Source organism: Haematobia irritans, chromosome 2 (genome assembly GCF_050003625.1).
Source record: "Haematobia irritans isolate KBUSLIRL chromosome 2, ASM5000362v1, whole genome shotgun sequence".
In the NCBI taxonomy this organism is placed as follows: domain Eukaryota; kingdom Metazoa; phylum Arthropoda; class Insecta; order Diptera; family Muscidae; genus Haematobia; species Haematobia irritans.
The window spans coordinates 205211595-205232620 of NC_134398.1; the positions used below are offsets into that span (position 1 = coordinate 205211595).

The window sequence follows — 21026 nt, forward strand, 5'->3', positions numbered from 1 at the left end:
AGTTCTACTGAAATAAGAGTTAATGTATTTGAGTATTTCTAAATTTAAATTGAAAAAAAAAAATTGTTTTTCTTGATTTTGATTACTTGAATTACATTTGCTTATTGATATTTTCGTTTATTTTTTGGACGATTTGCTCGCGTGAGTCTCATATACAAATTTGGATGATCAATTTTTTTTTTTTGAAAATCTGAGAGTCTTTAACTTTTTCGGTAAATATATCTCTATATCCAAAGTGACTGTTTGTGGAAAGTGAGTTGGAAGTCACTTCTATTTACTGAATTTCTGTTGGTGCATATTGAATTTGTATTATTTTTCGGTTTACACCATGTCATCGCAAAAGTTTATTTTCTTTTCGGACCAGCTGGTCACTTTCTGTGCTAACTTTGCAACCATTGACGTGGCTGAGCACACGATTTCTAGCCTTCAAGTTGAGTTAGATGATTTAGAACGTAGATGGGGTGTACTGACTCAAGTATATGAGACCGAAATGACCACTGAGGAGAAACACTCGGCCAAAGAGAGAGAGGCAATTCACTCCAAATTCAATGAGTCATGTAGGGCATACAAAACATGTAAAACCTCTATTTTGGATTTAATGGGGATAGAGCGAAGGAAAATGGAAATATCTTCGCAACCTGGTGAACGAAGGGAAAATACACCTTCTGAAGAAATTGGCTTTTCAGTAAAAGTCCCTCCTTGCGACACTGAGATTTTCAGCGGCGGGTATGACAACTGGCCTAGCTTCAGAGACATGTTCTCTGCAATATATATAAAACATCCAAGACTGTCTGCCGCTCAAAAACTGTTTCATTTGAGATCGAAGACTCGCGGTGAGGCTAATCGGATTGTCAAACAGTTTGCGCTTACTGATGATAATTTCAGCCTAGCATGGGAGGCACTCCGACAACGTTATGAGAACAAACGTATTCTCATTAACCATCAACTGAGAAAAATCTTTGAAACTGAGCGTGTGACATCGGAGAAAGGAAAGGCTCTGCGAAATCTCCAATATACGATAAATAACTGTATTTCAGTCCTGCAGACTTACAATATTTCAGTGATATCCTGGGACCCTATTTTAGTTTACTGGGTTTCATCAAGACTACCCGATGAAACATTAGCGGCCTGGGAGAATTCACTGACTGATCACAAGAACATGCCTTCATGGAGTCAACTTGATGATTTTATTTCAAATCGGCTCGATATGTTGGAATCCATTTCTGATATGAGGAAACCATCGGTTCCTCAACCTGTTACGCAAAAGTCTCAGACTTACTACACTAAAACTGAACAAAAGTATAAACCCTGTAAAGTGTGTAAACAAAACCACACCATTCGCGCTTGTTCTAAATTTAAGAATTGGTCTTTTCAACAAAAGCGAAAATTCGTAACTGATAATGAACTGTGTGAAAACTGCTTGGGTTATGGTCACCTTTCTGAAGACTGTCAAAGTGATAATGTGTGTCAGAAGTGTAGACAACGGCATCATACATTACTGCATCCTGATTCGGCTCAGGCTCGAAGCCAACAGGCGCCACGAACTAATGTTACAACTTTTCATGTAGAAACTGAATATGAGAATGAGCCCTCTACGTCGGCTGCTGCTTATTCTGAAATGACCCCAAATGTCCAATCAAATTTTCTTAATTCTGGGGAAGGAACAGTCTTGCCCACCGCTTTAGTTGATTTGGAGCATTTGGGAATGAATATTACTGTTAGGGTCTTTATAGACCAAGGCTCTCAGGAGTCGTTCATTTCAAACAGATTGGTAAAACAATTTGGCATTCCTACCAAGAAATCCTTTACGAGGATATCTGGCCTTGGCGGCACTACCTTGGAAAATTCTTCAAGACTTTGCCATATTGTTCTGAAATCTCGCAAAACTGACTTTAAAGTACACACTTCTGCTTTAGTAGTTTCTAACTTGAAACATTTGATGCCAAGTTCACCAACCAACATTTCTAACTGGAATGAATTGAACCGCTTTGATCTAGCTGATCCAAATTTCTATAAACCTGGTCCTATAGATATGCTATTGGGAAGCGACATTTTTCCTTCCATCATAAAATCTGGTGTAGGGAAAAACGTAGCTGGAAGTCTTTTGGCTCAAAATACTGAGTTTGGTTGGATCATAAGTGGGCCCCCAAAACCTCGAACTGTTTCAACATTTGCATCTTGGGTGAACTCCAATGAAACATTAAATGAGGACATTCGAAAGTTTTGGGAATTGGAAGAAGTTCCCACATCGCGACCACTTTCTGATAATGACAACTGGTGTGAAGACTTCTACGTTAAAACTACCAGTCGTTTACCAAATGGTCGATATGTTGTGAGATTACCATTTCGGCAAGATTTACCTTCTGAAATAGCGCTCGGTTCTTCCAGACGAGCTGCTATGGGTCAATTCCTACGCATGGAAAAAACTTTGCAGAAATCGCCTGAATTATCTGTAGAGTATAACAAAGTTTTGTCTGAGTATCTTGAATTAGATCATATGGAGCCCACTTCAAGTTTTGAAGTCTCTAAGAATTCAAAATACTTTTCATTTTATTTACCACACCATGCTGTAGTGAAACCTGAGCGAGCGTCCACTAAAGTTAGAGTGGTATTTAATGCGTCAAAGAAAACCACTACTGGAGTTTCTTTGAACGATATCCTGCATACCGGACCCATTCTTCAAAACGATCTGATGAATGTTGTTTTACGATGGCGTTTTTTTAGATACGTTTTTAATGGTGACATCCAGAAGATGTACCGCCAAATATACGTTCATCCTGATGATAGACAATTTCAGTGAATATTGTTTAGAAATTTGTCGACTGAAACAATAAGCGATTACTGTTTGAAAACTGTAACCTTTGGAGTAAACTGTGCTCCATATTTAGCGATCAGAACGCTCCTTCAATTGAGCGAAGACGCTAAAGATACTCATCCAACTGCCTCATCCATATTGCAACACCAGATATATGTCGACGATGTTCTCTCTGGTGGTCATTCAATCGCTGAAACAAAATATTACTTGTTACAACTGATCGATTTACTGAATTCAGCTGGGTTTCCTCTTAAAAAAATTACGGCAAATAACCCTGATATTCTGCAACACATGGCCCCCGAGGATCTTCTAAACGAAGATTTTTTAAAACTAGAGGACACAAGTGATACCAAAACATTGGGCATTCGATGGAATGCAATGACTGATTCGTTTTACTATAAGGTATCGAATATTACTATTCCTCCTGGCCCGCTAACTAAAAGAATGATCTTGTCAATAGTCGCAAAAATTTTCGATCCTGCAGGTTGGTTATCACCAATAATTGTTGCAGCGAAAATGTTGCTTCAACAATTATGGATCGACGGGACTGACTGGGACGAGGAGATCAAATCCCACTCGTTCGAGAAATGGAACTGCTTTATTCTGAATTTTCCTGATATTGAGTCAATTAAAATTCCACGATGGCTCAATTATTCACCCGACAGACAAATTGAAATGCACGGATTCTGTGATGCTTCTGAGAAAGCATACTGTGCCTGTTTATATATCTGTACCATTTCTTCCGAAAATACCAGAACAACTCATTTGCTTGCTGCGAAAAGCAAAGTTGCCCCTTTAAAAACTGTGAGTTTACCCAGACTTGAATTATGCGCGGCTGCTCTTTTATCGAAACTGCTTAAATCTGTTTGTCAGAATATGAGCTTACGTGTTTCAGACATTTATCTCTGGTCTGACTCAACTATAACATTGGCGTGGTTAGATAAGCCACCTTTTTACTGGAAAACTTTTGTCGCCAATAAAATTACAGAAATTCTTGATAACATTGGGAATGCAACTTGGAGGCATGTCCCAACAAATGAAAATCCTGCCGATCTTGGTACTCGGGGATGTACAGCTTCGGAACTGAGTACAAATTCACTGTGGTGGCATGGCCCTGAATGGCTGTTAAAATCTGCTAAATTCTGGCCAAAATCTACCACGTTCAAAGAACCTGTATTGGAGCGAAAAATAAACAATTTTCATACTGATACACAATTGGAAGATATATTAGATCGTTTTTCATCCTTTCCAAGAGCCTTGCGAGTCTTATGCTTCATTTATCGTTTTATAAACAAATGCAAAAGAAAACCTTGTCCTACTGATTTCATCACTCATGAGGAAATCTTGTTTGCTAAATACAAGCTTGTTCGTTTGGCTCAACAAAAATATTATGCTTCTGAGTACCAGTCGCTGGAAAATAATTTTCCAATAAGTTCGAAAAGTCGCTTACTGACGTTAAACCCAAAACTGGATGATAATAAACTATTGCGAGTAAATGGTCGGCTAGGTAACTCCGATCTGAGTTATAACGAACGCCATCCGATAATCTTGCCTGAGAAATCACGTTTGTGTAAATTATTTATTGAATTTACTCACAAAATGCTATTACATGCTGAACATCAGGTTATGTTGCGCTCAATACGACAAGAATTCTATGTTATACGTCTAAAAAATACGATCAGAAGTTGTATAAGACAATGTCGTACCTGCACTATATACAAGCATCGCATTAGAACTCAAATAATGGCATCCCTCCCAACTGAAAGATGCACATTTTCTTTGCCCTTTACACATACAGGTGTGGACTTTGCAGGACCTTATGAGTTGAAGTCCTCAAGACTTAGAAATGCTAAATTAATAAAGGGGTATGCTGCCATTTTTGTGTGTCTTTCCACTCGAGCCGTCCACCTGGAGACCTGCTCAGAATTGACAACTGAAGCATTCTTAGCAACCTTTAGTCGCTTTGTTGGCCGACGAGGATTCCCCAATAAGATGTTTTCCGATAATGGAACTAATTTCGTGGGTGCTAGTAGGGCATTGGCCACGGAGTACAAAACCTTCTTGAAGAATGTGCAAAAGTCTGTTTCTGATAAATATACTCTGCATGGGTTCTCGTGGCATTTTATTCCTCCACATTCTCCGCACATGGGTGGCCTGTGGGAGGCAGCAGTAAAGAGTATGAAGACTCATTTACGCAAAGTATCTGGAAACATTAAGTTTACGTTTGAAGAATTCTCCACTCTTCTTGTTCGTATAGAAAGTGTTTTAAATTCTCGTCCACTGTCTCCAATGAGTGAGAATCCAAATGATTTGATACCGATCACCCCTGGTCATTTATTAAGAGGAGCTGCATTAGTCGCTGCCCCTGAAGAATATTCTGATAACCTGACGTTACTGAATCGATGGCAAAGATTGAAATCATTACAAATACAATTTGCCAAACGCTGGAAGGCTGAATACATTTGTGAGCTCCAAAGGAGATACAAATGGAAATCTGTTCAACAAAACCTGAAAGCCAACGATTTCGTGGTAATCAAAGAAGACAACCTCCCTCCTAACGAATGGTGTTTAGGCAGAGTGATAAAGGTCTTCAAGGGTTCAGATTCTAATGTTCGCGTTGCCGAAATACGCACCCAAAACGGAATTCTGACACGTCCTTTGATCAAACTGTGCATCCTTCCTATTGATCAAGATTAATGTATCTCACAACCGTTCACATACCTAATAAATCTTACCATTTCAGCTCAAACTCTAGTACACCAATGTGCCGCATTTGTAAGAAGCGTCATTTTATCAAACACTGCCCACATTTTCAAAGGATGTCTGCTGCTGAACGCCGGAATATTATTCGAGAAAAAGGTTTCTGTTTTAACTGTCTATGCACAGCCCATCAAAGGAACTTTTGTCCATCCCGGAACAAATGTTTAGTTTGCAACAAAAATCACCATACTATGGTTCATGTGGATAACATTCAGCAACCGAATTCTCAAAATTCTTCTAATGTTTCCCGATCACGGCCCTTGAAAATTGCTCAGAACAGAATCAAGAGTCGAAAGTGTACTAATAACATTACTCGTCCACGCAGAAGTTCCAGTGTATCTCATCGACATCAAAAGTACCTTAATGAAAGACTGAGCCGCCGTCTATCCTCTCATGTATTTGTACCTACGGCACTCGCTCGCGTGGTAACATCCACAGGAACAACGAAAGTTCGTCTTCTTATGAGCAGCGGAGAGGCCCAGACTGTCGTCTTGCAAAAATTTGTTCACCGTTTAAATCTCAGTACTTCAGTTCGAGATCATAAAGAGTATTGTACGATAAACTTGGAATCTTACCACGATCCGCAAGTAAAAATCCAGATCACCGCCTTGGTTAAACCTCAGTTCAACACAACTTTACCCAAACCCACGTCGGAGCCTTCATTGAGGACAATTTTCGATCATATTATCGATCTTGCTGACCCTCACTTTTTCAATCCAACTAATATTGAACTAATCGTAGCAAACGATCAGCTGTCTGGGATATTAAGAGCTGGAATGATTCAAACGTCATCACATATGCCAATTCTTCAAAGTAGTATTTTTGGCTGGACTGTCTCCGGATCATGTCGCTACCAACATTGCAATCCTGCAAGGCGGGCGGCATGTTAAACCTAGTTTAACAGTTGCGTTTTTTATATATACATTTGGAATTTCATGAATTAATTACTTGAAATACACTTATAAATCTGAATTAATAATTTTAAGCTTAACGTATCTATTAATATTAACATTGAATTTATTATTATTGGCAACGCTATAAGCAAAGAAAAGCTTTTATCTATTAGTACTATAAGCCTAGTTGTCTCGCTTCAACTTTCTTTTTAACTCCTTTTTTTAAATACTCTCTCTAATGGTCAATTGTCAGCTTACATTATTATACTCGGTCACTTTGAATTCTGTCCTCCAGCCGGTAAGCAGCTCAACACACCAATAAATTGTACATTACATGAAATCTGAAACCTGCCATTCTTTTCTTTTGTTCTTGTTTCTTTATTGGTATCTTTTACATTTTCCTGAGCTGAACTAAATTACATACAGTCCACTTGCAGAAGGTCGATCAGGAAATTGTACACTAGCCTTTAGATTTTTTTCTTCATGTGCTACCAAAGGCCAAAAAGTGGTGTTAATGACAGTTAACAGTTTAGTTAAAATTTTCTAAAATTAACCAAAATGTTCCTTATATATTTAGTAGGTCGTGGTAAAATTCTGGCTCGATCTAGCGGTGTGCGTCAGTCCGTCCATTTATTGAAATCAAGCAAAATTCTCAACGAAACAATCTATAAACTTGAAACTTCGTACAAGACGTTGCTATTGATGTAGTTCCTATGGTATGACAAATGGGCCACATCCGATCACTTTTAAATATAGCCCCCATATACATATTTAATATACGGAGACTCTTGTAAGAGAAAATTTCAATCGATATGAACATCCTCTAACAACCATGCGAAAATTGGTCGATATCCGTCCATAATTATAATTATGGGGCTATATAATTATAATTATATAGCCCCCATGTAAACCGATCCTCAGCTTTGATTTCGGGGAGAAGCAAATCTCATCCGATCCTATTGAAATTTGGTACGTGGTGTCAGTATATGCTTTCAATTAATGATGCAAAAATAGACCCATATCAATCCATAAATATGTATAGCCCATATAAACCGACCTCAAACCTCTTTTAGATTTCAAGGAATATTGTTTGTATAATTTCAAAACAGAGTCTTAAATTTCTGTTAAAGCGGTATATCTTTTTACGACATAAAATTATCGGAATATATATTGACTATATCCAAATATGGGTCTCTATATACTAAATGTTGCAGAGTTCTTTATGAACCTAAAATACCTCAAGATTCCAAATTTCATACCAATAGGATGAAAATTGCGGCTTCCATGCACGGTTGCTACAGTTGGTACAATTCTACCAAAAATGGTAGACTTTTTAATATTTGGAATATTGGTAGAATTCTTGATGTTTTGGTAGATTTTGCAAAACATACCTTTCCCATTCAGAGGTACTTAAACTTTCTATATAAATAGAATGTTGATTGAAGTTTCTATAGATATAAAATTTTGAGAAAATTTTCTATGGAAATAAAATTTTGAGAATTTTTTCTGTAGAAATAAAACTTTGAGAAAATTTCCTTGAAAAATAAAATTTTGAGGACATTTTGTATAGAAATAAAATTTTGACAAAATTTTCTTTAGAAATAAAATTTTCTATAAAAATACACTTTTCAAAAAATTTTCTAAACAAATAAAATTTTCACAAATTTTCTATAGTAATAAAATGTTCACAACATTTTCTATAGAAATAAATGTAAAAAAACTATCGAAATAAAATTTTGGAGAAAAATTTTCTGTAGAAATAAAATTTCGAGACATTTTTCTATAGAAATAAAATTGTTGAGAAAAAATTTCTATAGAATTATAATTTTGAAAAATTTTTTTATGGAAATAAAATATTGAGAAATTTTTCTATAGAAACACGTTTTTCCGAAAATTCTCTGTATATAAAATTTTGAGAACGTTTTCTATAGAAATAAAACTTTGAGAAAATTTCCTTGAAAAAAAAAAAATTTCGAGAAAATTTTCTATAGAAATAAAATTTTGAAAAAATTTTCTTTTAAATAAAATATTGAAAAGAAAAATCTATAGAAATAAAATGTTCTATAGAAATACACTCTACAAAAAATGTTCTATACAAATAAAATTTTCTGTAGAAATACAATTTTCACAAATTTTCTATAGTAATAAAATTTTCAAAAAAAATGTCTATAGAAATATAATTAAAAAAAAAAACTATAGAAATAACATTTTTGAGAAAAATTTTTGTATAGAAATAAAACTTAGAGAAAAATTTTCTGTCGACATAAAATTTTTGAGAAAAATTTTCTGTCGAAATAAAATTTTTGAGAAAAATTTTCTATAGAAATACATTTTGCGAAAAAATTTTCTATAGAAATACAATTTTGAGAAAATTTGCTATGGAAATAAAATTTTGAGAAATTTTTCTATAGAAACACGATTTTCACAAAATTTTCCGTAGAAATAAAATTTTGAGAACGTTTTCTATAGAAATAAAACTTTAAGAAAATTTCTTTGAAAATAAAATTTCGAGAACATTTTCTATAGAAATAAAATTATGAAAAAATTTTCTTTTAAATAAAATTTTGAAAAGAAAAATCTATTGAAGTAAAATTTTCTATAGAAATACACCCTACAAAAAATTTTCTATACAAATAAAATTTTCTGTAGAAATAAAATTTTCACAAATTTTCTATAGTAATAAAATTTTAAAAAAATGTTTATAGAAATATAATTAAAAAAAAACTATAGAAATAACATTTTTGAGAAAAATTTTCTTAAAAAATAAAATTTTGAGAAAATTTTCTATGGAAATAAAATTTTGAGAAATTTTTCTATAGAATTACAATTTTCAGTAAATTTTCTGTAGAAATAAAATTTTGAAAAAATTTTCTTTCAAATAAAATTTTGAAGAAAACATATTCTATAGAAATAAGATAGGTTAGGTTAGGTGGCAGCCCGATGTATCAGGCTCACTTAGACTATTCAGTCCATTGTGATACCATATTGGTGAACTTCTCCCTTATCAATGAGCGATGCCCGATTCCATGTTAAGCTCAATGACATGGGACCTCCTTTTTATTGCCGAATCCGAACGCCGTTCCACATTGCAGTGAAACCACTTAGAGAAGCTTTGAAACCCTCAGAAGGGTCACCAGCATTACTGAGGTGGGATAATATAATCCATCGCTGAAAAACTTTTTGGTGTTTGGTCGAAGCAGGAATCGAACCCACGACCTTGTGTATGCAAGGTGGACATGCTAACCATTGCACCACGGTGGCTCCCATAGAAATAAAATAAATACACTCTTCAAAAAATTTTCTTTACAAATAAAATTTTCTCTAGAAATAAAATTTTGACAAAATTTTCAATAGAAATAAAATTTTCAAAAAATTGTCTATAGAAATAAAATTTTCTATAGTAATAAAATTTTCACTAAATTTTTTATAAAAATATAATTTTAAAAAATTTCTATAGAATTATCATTTTTTTGAAAAACACCTTTAGAAATAAAATTTTGACAAAATTTTCTTTGAAATACAAGTAAAAAAAATCTATAGAAATACGCTTTAAAAAAAATTCTATACAAATAAAATTTTCTGTAGAAATAAAATGTTTACAAAATTTTCTATAGCAATATAGTTAAAAAAATCCTATAGAAATAACATTTTTTAAAAACCTCCTTTAGAAATACAATTTTGGTATAATTTTCTATAGAAATAAAATTATGAAAAAATTTTCTATAAAAATAAAATTTTGACAAAATTTTCTATAGAAATAAAATTTTGACAAAATTGTCTATAAATTCAAAATCTTCCAAAATGTTTAATTTTCGTATTATTTCATACTATCAAAATACATTGCAAGTAATGTCTAAAAATTTTTTCTCTAATAGCAGGGATCATTCAAAGAACAAGTTTTGTTCATACTAACCACAAAAGTGTGATCAAAAACCTTATAACAAAATTTTTTTAATTGGGTAGATATGTTGTAAAATTTTCTTCAAGCTTTGGTAGATTATGTTTCGCACGATTGGCAACCGTGTTTTCATGCCCTCAAGTAGTCAAATTGGGAGCGCGGACTATATGGGGGCTATAACAATCCGTGGACCGATGTAAACAAAATTTAGCACACCTGCATACGAGCTGAAAATACTTCTGGACTTCAAATTTCAAGCTGATAGGATGAAAATTGCGGCTTATATTCTCTCGAGAAGTCAAGTCGGGGGGATCAGATTGTATGGGGGCTATATGAAACTTGGGCCAATATATACCAAATTTAGCATAGCTTCAAACGAGTCGAAAATATATCTTAGCTTCAAATTTCAAAAAAATCGGTTTAAAATTGTGGCTTCTCATCGGTCTATTGGGGGCTGTATCAAAACATAGACTAATATGCATATAAAATATTTCGAAATTTCCAATTTCGTGAAAATCAGGTGAAACAATGCGGCTTCTATGCCCTCAAGAAATAAAATTGGGAGAACGGTCTATATTGGGGCTATAAATCTCTCTTGTTTATTACTGTTGCACTAAGAATGTAAAATTTTATAAAAAAAAATATTATTACTTAAAAGTCTATTTTTTTAGAATTGTAGTTTAAAAGTAAACAAAAAAATATTTTGCATATATCTGCTACGAAGATTCGCATTTCCCTCATTTCAAATTGAAAATTTTATTAAAAATACCATCTCCTTCCGACAACGTTAGAAATGTTGTAATAAAGAGCTATGGTATGCTATGGCAGACGATAAACGATAAATTTTAATATAAATATTCCTGATGATAACAAGAAGTTTGTTTAAGTGCTCATTTAAGCATAAAATGTATTACATTAAAAGCAATTAATCTTACCATAGTTTTATTCCATGCTTCATAGAGGATGGATGAGAAAAACGTGGATGTTCGCTTCTTCACAAAGAATTTAGGAAGATTTTGAGGAGAGTAGAGAGCATCTGCTATACGAAAATGCTTAACGAATCCCTGGCCAAATATGCAAAGGAATGCATGATAATTTGGCAATGGAAGGTAATAAAAATTTAGATGATAATGGGGGAAAAACACAAGCGTTACATTCCTGATAAGAAAAATTGAGAAAATTGTTTTTTTTTTTACTATATTTAGCAGATACATTGAAGCAATCGAGTAGGAAGTTCAGGCAAACATCAGTAAAAACAAGTAAGGAAAGTCTAAAGTCGGGCGGGGCCGACTATATTATACCCTGCACCACTCTGTAGATCTAAATTTTCAATACCATATCACATCCGTCAAATGTATTGGGGGCTATATATAAAGGTTTGTCCCAAATACATACATTTAAGTATCACTCGATCTGGACAGAATTTGATAGACTTCTACAAAATTTATAGACTCAAAATTTAAGTCTGCTAATGCACTAGGATGGAACACAATGTTAGTAAAAAATATAGGAAACATATAAATCTGAAGCAATTTTAAGGAAACTTCGCAAAAATTTATTTATGATTTATCACTCGATATATATGTATTATAAGTTTAGGAAAATTAGAGTCATATTTATATCTAAATCAGAACCGATTTCAACCAAATTTAGCACGTATAGCAACAATGCTAATTCTACTCCCTGTGCAAAATTTCAACAAAATCGGAGTTAAAAATTGGCCTCTGTGGTCATATGAATGTAAATCGGGCGAAAGCTATATATGGGAGCTATATCTAAATCTGAACCGATTTCAACCAAATTTGGCACGCATAGCAACAATGCTAATTCTACTCCCTGTGCAAAATTTTAACCAAATTGGAGTAAAACTCTGGCTTCTAGGGCCGTATAAGTGCATATCGGGCGAAAGATAAATTACTACCTAATCCCTTGGTTACAAAAATGTGTTCACGGACAGACGGACAGACGGACATGGCTATATCGACTCAGGAGCCCACCCTAAGTATTTTTGTCAAAGACACCATGTGTCTATCTCGTCTCCTTCTGGGTGTTGCAAACATATGCACTAACTTATAATACCCTGTTCCACAGTGTGGCGCAGGGTATAAAAATAGGAGTACTTAAAGGCGGTGTTTTAATTTGTATTGTTGAGTTTAAAAAAGTAATTTCAACCACAAGAATTACAACATTTTGGAAAGTAGATTCAAATGGACAAATCAATGGTTGATTTTTAACAAGATATACTACAGGAATTTTAATGAAACCTAGAAAAATTTACCTTTTCGTTGTCCAAGTATCGTTGCACCCGTTGGTGGAGTTCTACAAAAATGGTAGATTTTTAACTGTTTGTAGTTTGGTAGAAATAAAATTTTCTATAGAAATAACATTTTAACAAAATTTTCTATATAAATAAAATTTTGGCAAAATTTTCCATAGAAGCACTCTCTTGACAAAATTTTGTATAGAAATAACATTTTTACAAAATTTTCTATAGAAATAAAATTTTGAACACATTTTCCACATAAATAAAATTTGGCAAAATTTTTCATAGAAGCAATCTTTTGACACAATTTTCTATATAAATAAAATTTTGACAAAATTTTCCAAAGAAGCTATCTCTTGAAAAAATTTTCTATAGAAATAAAATATTGACCAAATTTTCTATAGAAATAAAATTATGATAAAATATTCTATAGAAATAAAGTTTTGACAAAATTTTCTATAGAAATAAAGTTTTGACAAAATTTTCTATAGAAATAAAATTTTGACAAAATTTTCAACATAAATAAAACTTTGACAAAATTTTCTATAGAAATAAATTTTTGAAAAAATTTTCTATAGGAATAAAGTTTTGATAAATTTTCTATTGAAATAAAATTTTAACAAAATTTTCTATAGCAATAAAATGTTGACCAAATTTTCTATAGAAATAAAATTATGACAAAATTTAATATAGAAGTAAAATTTTGGAAAAAATTTCTATAATATTTGGACAAGATTTTCTATAGAAATAAAATTTGTGCAAGATTTTCTAAAGAAACAACATTTTGACAAAATTTTCTATAGAAATAAAATTTTTACAACATTTTCTAAAAAAAGTAAAATTTTGATAAAATTTTCTATAGAAAAAAATTTAACAAAATTTTCTATAGAAAGAAAATTTTGACAAAATTTTCTATAGAAATAAAATTTTGACAATATTTTCTATAGAAATAAAATTTTAACCAAAATTTCTATAGAAGTAAAAGTTTTACAAAAATTTCATTAAAAAAAATTGTGATATAATTTTCAGACAAAATTTCCTAAAAAAATAAAATTTTGACAAAAGTTTCTATAGAAATCAAATTTTGACAAAATTTTTTATAGAAATAAAATGTTGACCAAATTTTCTATAGAATTAAAAATATGATAAAATTTACTATAGAAATAAAATTTTGACAAAATTTTCTATGGAAATAAATATTTGACCAAAGTTTCCATAGAAATAAAATTTTTACAAAATTTTCTATAGAAATAAAATTTTGACAATATTTTCTATATAAATAAAATTTTGATAAAATTTCCCATAGAAACAAAATTGTGACCAAAGTTTTTGTAGAAATAAAATTTTTACAAATTTAAAAAAAAAAAAAATTGTGATAAAATCTTCTATAGAAATAACATTTTGACAAAATTTCTAAAGAAATAAAATTTTGACAAAATTTTCGATAGAAATCAAATTTTGACAAATTTTTTTATAGAAATAAAATTTGGACAAGATATTATATAGCAATATTATTTTGACAACATTTTCTATAGCAATAAAGTTTTGACAAAATTTTTTATAGAAATAAAATTTGGACACGATATTATATAGCAATAACATTGTGACAAAATTTTCTATAGCAATAGAATTTGACCAAATTTTCTAATAGAAATAAAAATTTGACAAAATTTGTTATAGCTATAAAAATTGGACAAAATGTTCTATAAAAATAAAATCTGGACAATGTCTTCTTTAGAAAAAAATATTTCACAAAATTTTGACAAAATACAAATAATGTTTTGACAGTTTTTTTTTGTGAAATAAAATTTTGAAAAAATTTGGATACATTTTTTTAAAATAAAATTTTTAAAAAATTTTCTATAGCAATAAAATGTTGAGAAATAAATGTAAAGATGTTTGTATAAAGATTTATTTCGGCAAAAGCCGATTATCATAAATCTTTTTTAGAAAAGTTCAAGTGTGGCTTACTTCTTGTTTAGTGAACTGTCCGAATTTATTCTGATAATTGGTTGATACTTTTGCTGCAAGTAGAGGATGCTGATGAAGAATGTGGTAATTCCTAAACGTGCGTCCATCCAACCAACTTGCAGTCTATAGGGCTTTGTCCAAATAAATTTGACAAACATTCTTTTTTTTCTGTTGGTTAAGCTACACTTGTAGTTTAGTCAATGCATGGTTTTAAGCTGAAGTCAAAAACAAAAATAAATTAAATTTGGACAAAAATTTCTATAGAATTACAACTTTGACAATATTTTCTATATAAATAAAATTTTGACAACATTTTCTATATAAATAAAATTTTGATTATTAATTTTGTTCGGTTGAGGTCATAGAAACAATCGATTATTGATTTGTTTTAATATTTATTTCCAATATTTCGGTTAGTGCCACTAACCATCTTCTGGGATTTTGTATCTACTTAAATACAAAAATTAAATTACTTTTAATGTTCACAAATCACAATATTATTTTAGATATAATATATTGAAAATAACTAACGTGAGTTCGTGTGATGCTGTTCGTTCTGCAAGTCACCGTACACTAAGCTTCGTTTGTGTCGATGCTTGTTTATGATGTGTCGATACATTCTCGCGCATTCTTCCGTGTCTTTTTTGAAAGTTATTCTCTTGTCAGGAGCGAGATCTATTATATTAAGCATCTCAAGAGTGTATCTACGCCTATGATTGAGCTTAGGTGACTTGCAGAACGAACAGCATCACACGAACTCACGTTAGTTATTTTCAATATATTATATCTTTAAAAAGAGAAACTTTTTTTAAATAAAGTTTTTCTTTTTAAAGAAATTTTGACAAAATTTGCCATAAAAAAAATTTTGACGATTTTTTTTTAATAAAGTTTTGAAAGCTTTTTTTGTTGAAGTAAAATTTTGAAAAAAATTTTCTATAGAAATAAAATTTTGATAAAATTTCCTAACTCCCGAAGGAAATAAGGTATAGACTTGAACACTTTTAAGTACAGTCACCATATAAATCGAACAGCATTTTTGACTTTCGAATATCCTTGAAAGAGCAAATTTCATCCAAGCCAGTTAGAATTTAATACACGATCACTGTTACTACCAAAATTTGAAGAAAAATTTATCACAAATCTAGCAAACAAATATTTCTATAGAAAATGTTGTCAACATATGTTTTCTATAGAAATTTTGTCAAAATTTTCTCAAAATTTTATTTCTATAGAAAATTTTTTCAAATTTTTATTTCTATAGAAAATGTTCTCAAAATTTTATTTCTATAGGAACTTTTTTCCAAATTTTATTTCTATAGGAATTTTTTCCAAAATTTTATTTCTATGGGAAACGTTCTCAAATTTTATTTCTGTAGGAACTTTTTCCAAAATTTTATTTTTATAGAGATTTGAAGTTACTCTTAGTTGGAGAGGAATGTTTCTAAAAATGTACCAAAACATCAAGAAATCTACCAATCTACCAAACAGAAAAAAAAATCTACTATTTTTGGTACAATTCTACCAACTGTGGCCACCGTGTACGCGATGCTAGTACAGGTCATCTACAACATATGCAAAAATTAGTTCCTAAGTATACATAGCCCCCATGTAAACCCATTCCCAGGTTTTCCTTTCATGGCCTCTTGGAGAAGCAAATTTCATTCGATATCGTTGAAATTTGATATGTGATGTTAGCTTAAGATAGATTAGTATGGTGGCAGCCTGATATTTCTGGCTCACTTGTATTTCTCACTTCTATCTCACTACTGAGTGCTACCCGATTCTCTATTAATGAAAAGGGACCTCCTTTTAAAGCCGAGTCTGAACGACTTTCCCCATAGCACTGAAACCATTTAGTGATGTTTTGAAACACTCAGAAATGTCACCAGCATTACTGAGAGGGAATAATCCATCAGCTGAAAATCTTTTTTGTTGGCGTTTTGTTTAAAAATGGAGATGATCTTATGCATGGCAGGCGGACATGCTAACCATTGTTCCACGGTGGCTCTCGTGTGACGCGATTTTAGTATATGCCGTCCAATATCATTTAATTCACATCTAATTTCTAGATAAAATTTTCTAGGCAATTTAAAGCTCCAGTTTAAATTTTCCTTGTTGGCTTTGTAATCCCATCTTGACTCTGTGGAATTTAATATAAATGTGTGTATATATTTATATATGTGCGTATATATATAGAAATTATCCTAGCTCCTTCTCTCCCGAAAATAGTGTATGGTGTTAAGTTAACTTTATATCAAAAAACAATAATTAGTTTTCTTCACTACACGCATTTACCTATTTAACCATAAAATACCAAAGTTTCTTTCCTTTCAATCCTACCTGCTGTCTTTCCCCAGACACACAGTGTCTTGGGAAAATGAAAAATTGTTTTACTCTTATGTATAGCAGCACTTACATAGTTTCCACCTCAAGACAAGGTAGAATTTTAATTGAAAAAGTTTTTTAATGTAACACAACTTATCGTTTGCCTCATCATAGTCTTCCTTGCTGTGTCGGTGGTGTAGATAGTATCACCTTTCCAGTTTCCAAGTGTTTTTTTTTTTTGCGTTCAGTTAATATGCTCAGGTTTACGGTTTGGGTGGGGTTTTCTTTTTCACCACAGTTTTGTTTTTGGCATGGTAAGTAACATCGATGTAGAGCCTTTCCCTTTCCCATTATACTCCTACATCACTATCTTTAGTCGAGTATTTTTGCGGAAGTAAACGAATTTCTTCCATACAAAATTACTTTTTAGCAGGAAAGTATTTTGGTTCCTTATGCCAAGCAGGAATTTTTTTCCCTCTATTTTTGGAGGAACAAATTTTCATTAAATTGTTAAGTTGTTTGTTCTGGGTAACAAATTACCAACAACAAACCATTTAATTACAAATTCCATTGTTGGATAATGGTAATGGTTGGCTGTATGAGAATGTGATTCTATGTGACTCACGTTATGTGTTGGTGTGAGTGCATGTTTGTGTGTTCAAATGAGCCCTTGTTGATGAGACATTTGTCGACGAATTGTAAACATCAGACGACAATCACTTACGATGCATACCACCATGTCTATTTTGCCTGTGACATATGTAGGTTATGACTTCCATTTCCGTTGTCTAGCTATATCATCCCCTTACCCAACTAACGGAGGGGGGTAGTAGTTGGCATAAGAGATTCAAACGGGAATTTAACCACTAGATGAAGTCAGTTTTATGTTTCATTAAAATGAGTAACTTCGTGACAACAATGATTTTGTTGGCACAGCAATTTAAATTTGTACAACTAAACGAATATGTTGTTCAATTACAATTTTATTTCAATGTAAAAGCGTGTGACATTTAATTCAAAATATCACTCATCAAGGTTTTTGAACTTTAAAGAGGAGTATGGAGTCGAATATGGAAATGACAATCAAGAATGACACTACCCAGCAAAAAAATCTGGAAGTTCTTCCAAAGGCACAACTTTAAAAGCACTTCCAGAAAATGCACTCCCAATGATGTTCTTTATTTTAACTACCCAGGAAGTTCTTTTAATTAAATTTTTTATAAGTTGTTTTTTCATACTTTTAATGGGTAGTTTTAACTTTTTTTGTGTCAAACAGAGTAAGAATTCATAAAATGGTACAATTCATTTAAATTTCGTTGACAAAAATGCTAAATCCAATCTGAAAAAATTGTGAATTTTTAAAAATATTTGAGGTAAAACATTTCCGACAAACGTTAGAATCCATTAAAAATTATAAAAAATATCACAAAATTTTTTTATTTACATCCAAAACATTGAATTCGGATCACACCTAAAGAAGTGATGCAAATTCAGTGTAACGGCTGTTGAAAGGGAGGACTTCCGTCCTATGACAAGCCCATGTTAAATTCATCGCTTATGCGTCAATTTTGCACCACTTCCGTATCCAAAAAGAACATTTTCATTACTTTTTTGGCGACGCTTTTTTTGTTGGGTATACAAGGTTACTGATATGTATTGAAAATAATTTAAAGTTGTTATCATTTCTTAAACGTGCGTCTAACAGCTGTCAGGTTTATTTTAATGAAAGTAGTTTCAGTATAACTGAAATGATTAGGGACCTCCTTTTTATAGCCGAGTCGAAACGGCTGTTCATTTTGTGCTACAAACACTAAGAGAAACTTTAAGAAAAAAACTCTGAACTGTCACCAGCATTACGGAGTGAGATAATACACTGCTGAAATTTTTTGGTGTTTGGTAAACTGGATTTTTGTATGCAAAGCGGACATGCTAACCATTGCACTACAGTGACTATTGCCTCTCTGTAATTCTGTTGACATTTCTGAGTGTTTTAAAGCTTCTTTTAGTGTGTTCCCCACCAAGTGAACAGCCGATCGTATTTGTCTATAAAAAAAGTGGTCCCTTGTCATTGAGTTAAACATGGAATCAGTCAGCTCACATTATTAAGAGACAAGTTTATCACTGTGGTAACACAATAGACAGAATAGCCTAATTGAGTCTGAAATACTGGGCTGCCACTATAACTAACCCAACCTAAGACCATTGTAGTTCCAACACCTAACATACGATTGGCCACCAGAACTCAAACACCGCCGATAGTAATGGTGTGAGCTGCCGTAAAGACCGATGGTCGCTCCTTGCTCATATTCATTGACCCTGATGATTCCCCCATGGATTTATTTCTACTTCCGATATAGTCCTTTTAACCAAATTCTAGAATGTACGCAATTAAACTTTTTTGGTTGAAAATTTAAGTTTTGGACACTTAAATTTCGCAAAAAATAATAATAAAGAAGTATATACGGCCGTAAGTTCGGCCAGGCCGAAGCTTATGTACCCTCCACCATGGATTGCGTAGAAACTTCTACTGAAGACTGTCATCCACAATCGAATTACTTGGGTTGCGGTAACACTTGCCGATGTCATGGTATCTTAAAACTTCCTAACACCGTAATATATACCACATAGTCCATACGTGCTATATATTAAACTAAAAAAGGACGATTAAATACGTATATAATTAAGTTTAAAGTTTCTATAGAAATAAAATTTTGACAAAATAAAATTTTGACAACATTTTCTATAGAAGTAAAATTTGGAAAAAATGTTCTATAGAAATAAAATTTGGATAAAATTTTCTATAGAAATAAAATTCAGACAAAATTTTCTATAGAAATAAAATTTTGACAAAATGTTCTATAGAAATAAAATTTTGACAACATTTTCTATAGAAATAAAATTTTGACAAAATTTTCTATAGAAATAAAATTTTGAAATAAATTTTCTATAGAAATAAAATTTTGACAAAATGTTCTATAGAAATAAAATTTTGACAACATTTTCTATAGAAATAAAATTTGGATAAAATTTTCTATAGAAATAAAATTTTGACAAAATTTTCTATAGAAATAAAATTTTGACAAAATTTTCTATAGAAATAACATTTTGACAATGTTTTCTATAAAAATAAAATTTTGGTAAATTTTTTTGGCTCGAGTGGCAACCATGATTATGAACCGATAAGGACCAATTTTTGTGTGATTGGGGATATAGAAATAACATTTTGACAATGTTTTCTATAAAAATAAAATTTTGGTAAATTTTTTTGGCTCGAGTGGCAACCATGATTATGAACCGATAAGGACCAATTTTTGTGTGATTGGGGATCGCATATATATAACTATAGACCGATATGGACCATTTTTGTCATGGTTATTAGCGGCCTTATACTAACACCACGTTGCAAATTTCAACCGGAACGGATGAATTTTTTTCCTCTAAGTGGCTCCGGAGATCAAATCTGGGGAACGGTTTATATGGGGGCTATATATAATTATGGACCGATATGAACCAACTCTTGCGTGTTTGTTGGAGACCACATTCTAACACCACGTTCCAAATTTCAACCGGATCGGATGAATTTTGCTCCTCCAAGAGGCTACGGAGGACAAATCTGGGGATCGATTTATATGGGGGCTATATATAATTATGGACCGATATGGACCGATTTTGGCATGGTTGTTAGAGACAATACACTAACACCACGGACCAAATTTCAATCGAATCGGATGACTTTTGCTTCTCTAAGAGGCTCCGGAGTTAAAATCTGGGGATCGGTTTATATGGGGGCTATATATAATTATGGACCGATGTGGACCAATTTTTGCATGGTCATTAGAGAACATATACTAACACCGAGTACCAAATTTCAGCCAGATCGGATGAAATTTGCTTCTCTTAGAGGCTCCGCAAGCCAAATCGGGGGATCGGTTTATATGTGGGCTATATATAATTATGGACCGATGTGGACCAATTTTTGCATGGTTGTTAGAGACCATATACTAACAAAATGTACCAAATTTCAGCCGGATCGGAGGAAATTTGGTTCTCTTAGAAGCTCCGCAAGCCAAATCGGGGGATCGGTTTATATGGGGGCTATAT

At 32.2% G+C, this 21026-nt stretch overlaps 1 protein-coding gene across 1 annotated transcript; it reads left to right on the top strand.

The window, feature by feature from the left end:
• Window positions 1–328: 328 nt before the first annotated feature.
• Window positions 329–5512, top strand: LOC142225246 (uncharacterized). The gene is made up of 2 exons (XM_075295020.1): window positions 329–2754; window positions 2812–5512. Exons 1-2 carry the CDS (start codon window positions 329–331, stop codon window positions 5510–5512), a joined length of 5127 nt encoding a protein of 1708 aa, XP_075151135.1.
• The last annotated feature ends 15514 nt before the right edge of the window (window positions 5513–21026 follow it).

Excerpts from the sequence above, each read along its gene's own strand:
- LOC142225246 (XM_075295020.1), top strand. The coding sequence starts at position 329 with ATGTCATCGCAAAAGTTTATTTTCTTTTCGGACCAGCTGGTCACTTTC. Across the intron at positions 2,755-2,811 it reads AATGGTGACATCCAGAAGAT|AAATTTGTCGACTGAAACAA; the intron begins GTACCGCCAAAT and ends AATATTGTTTAG.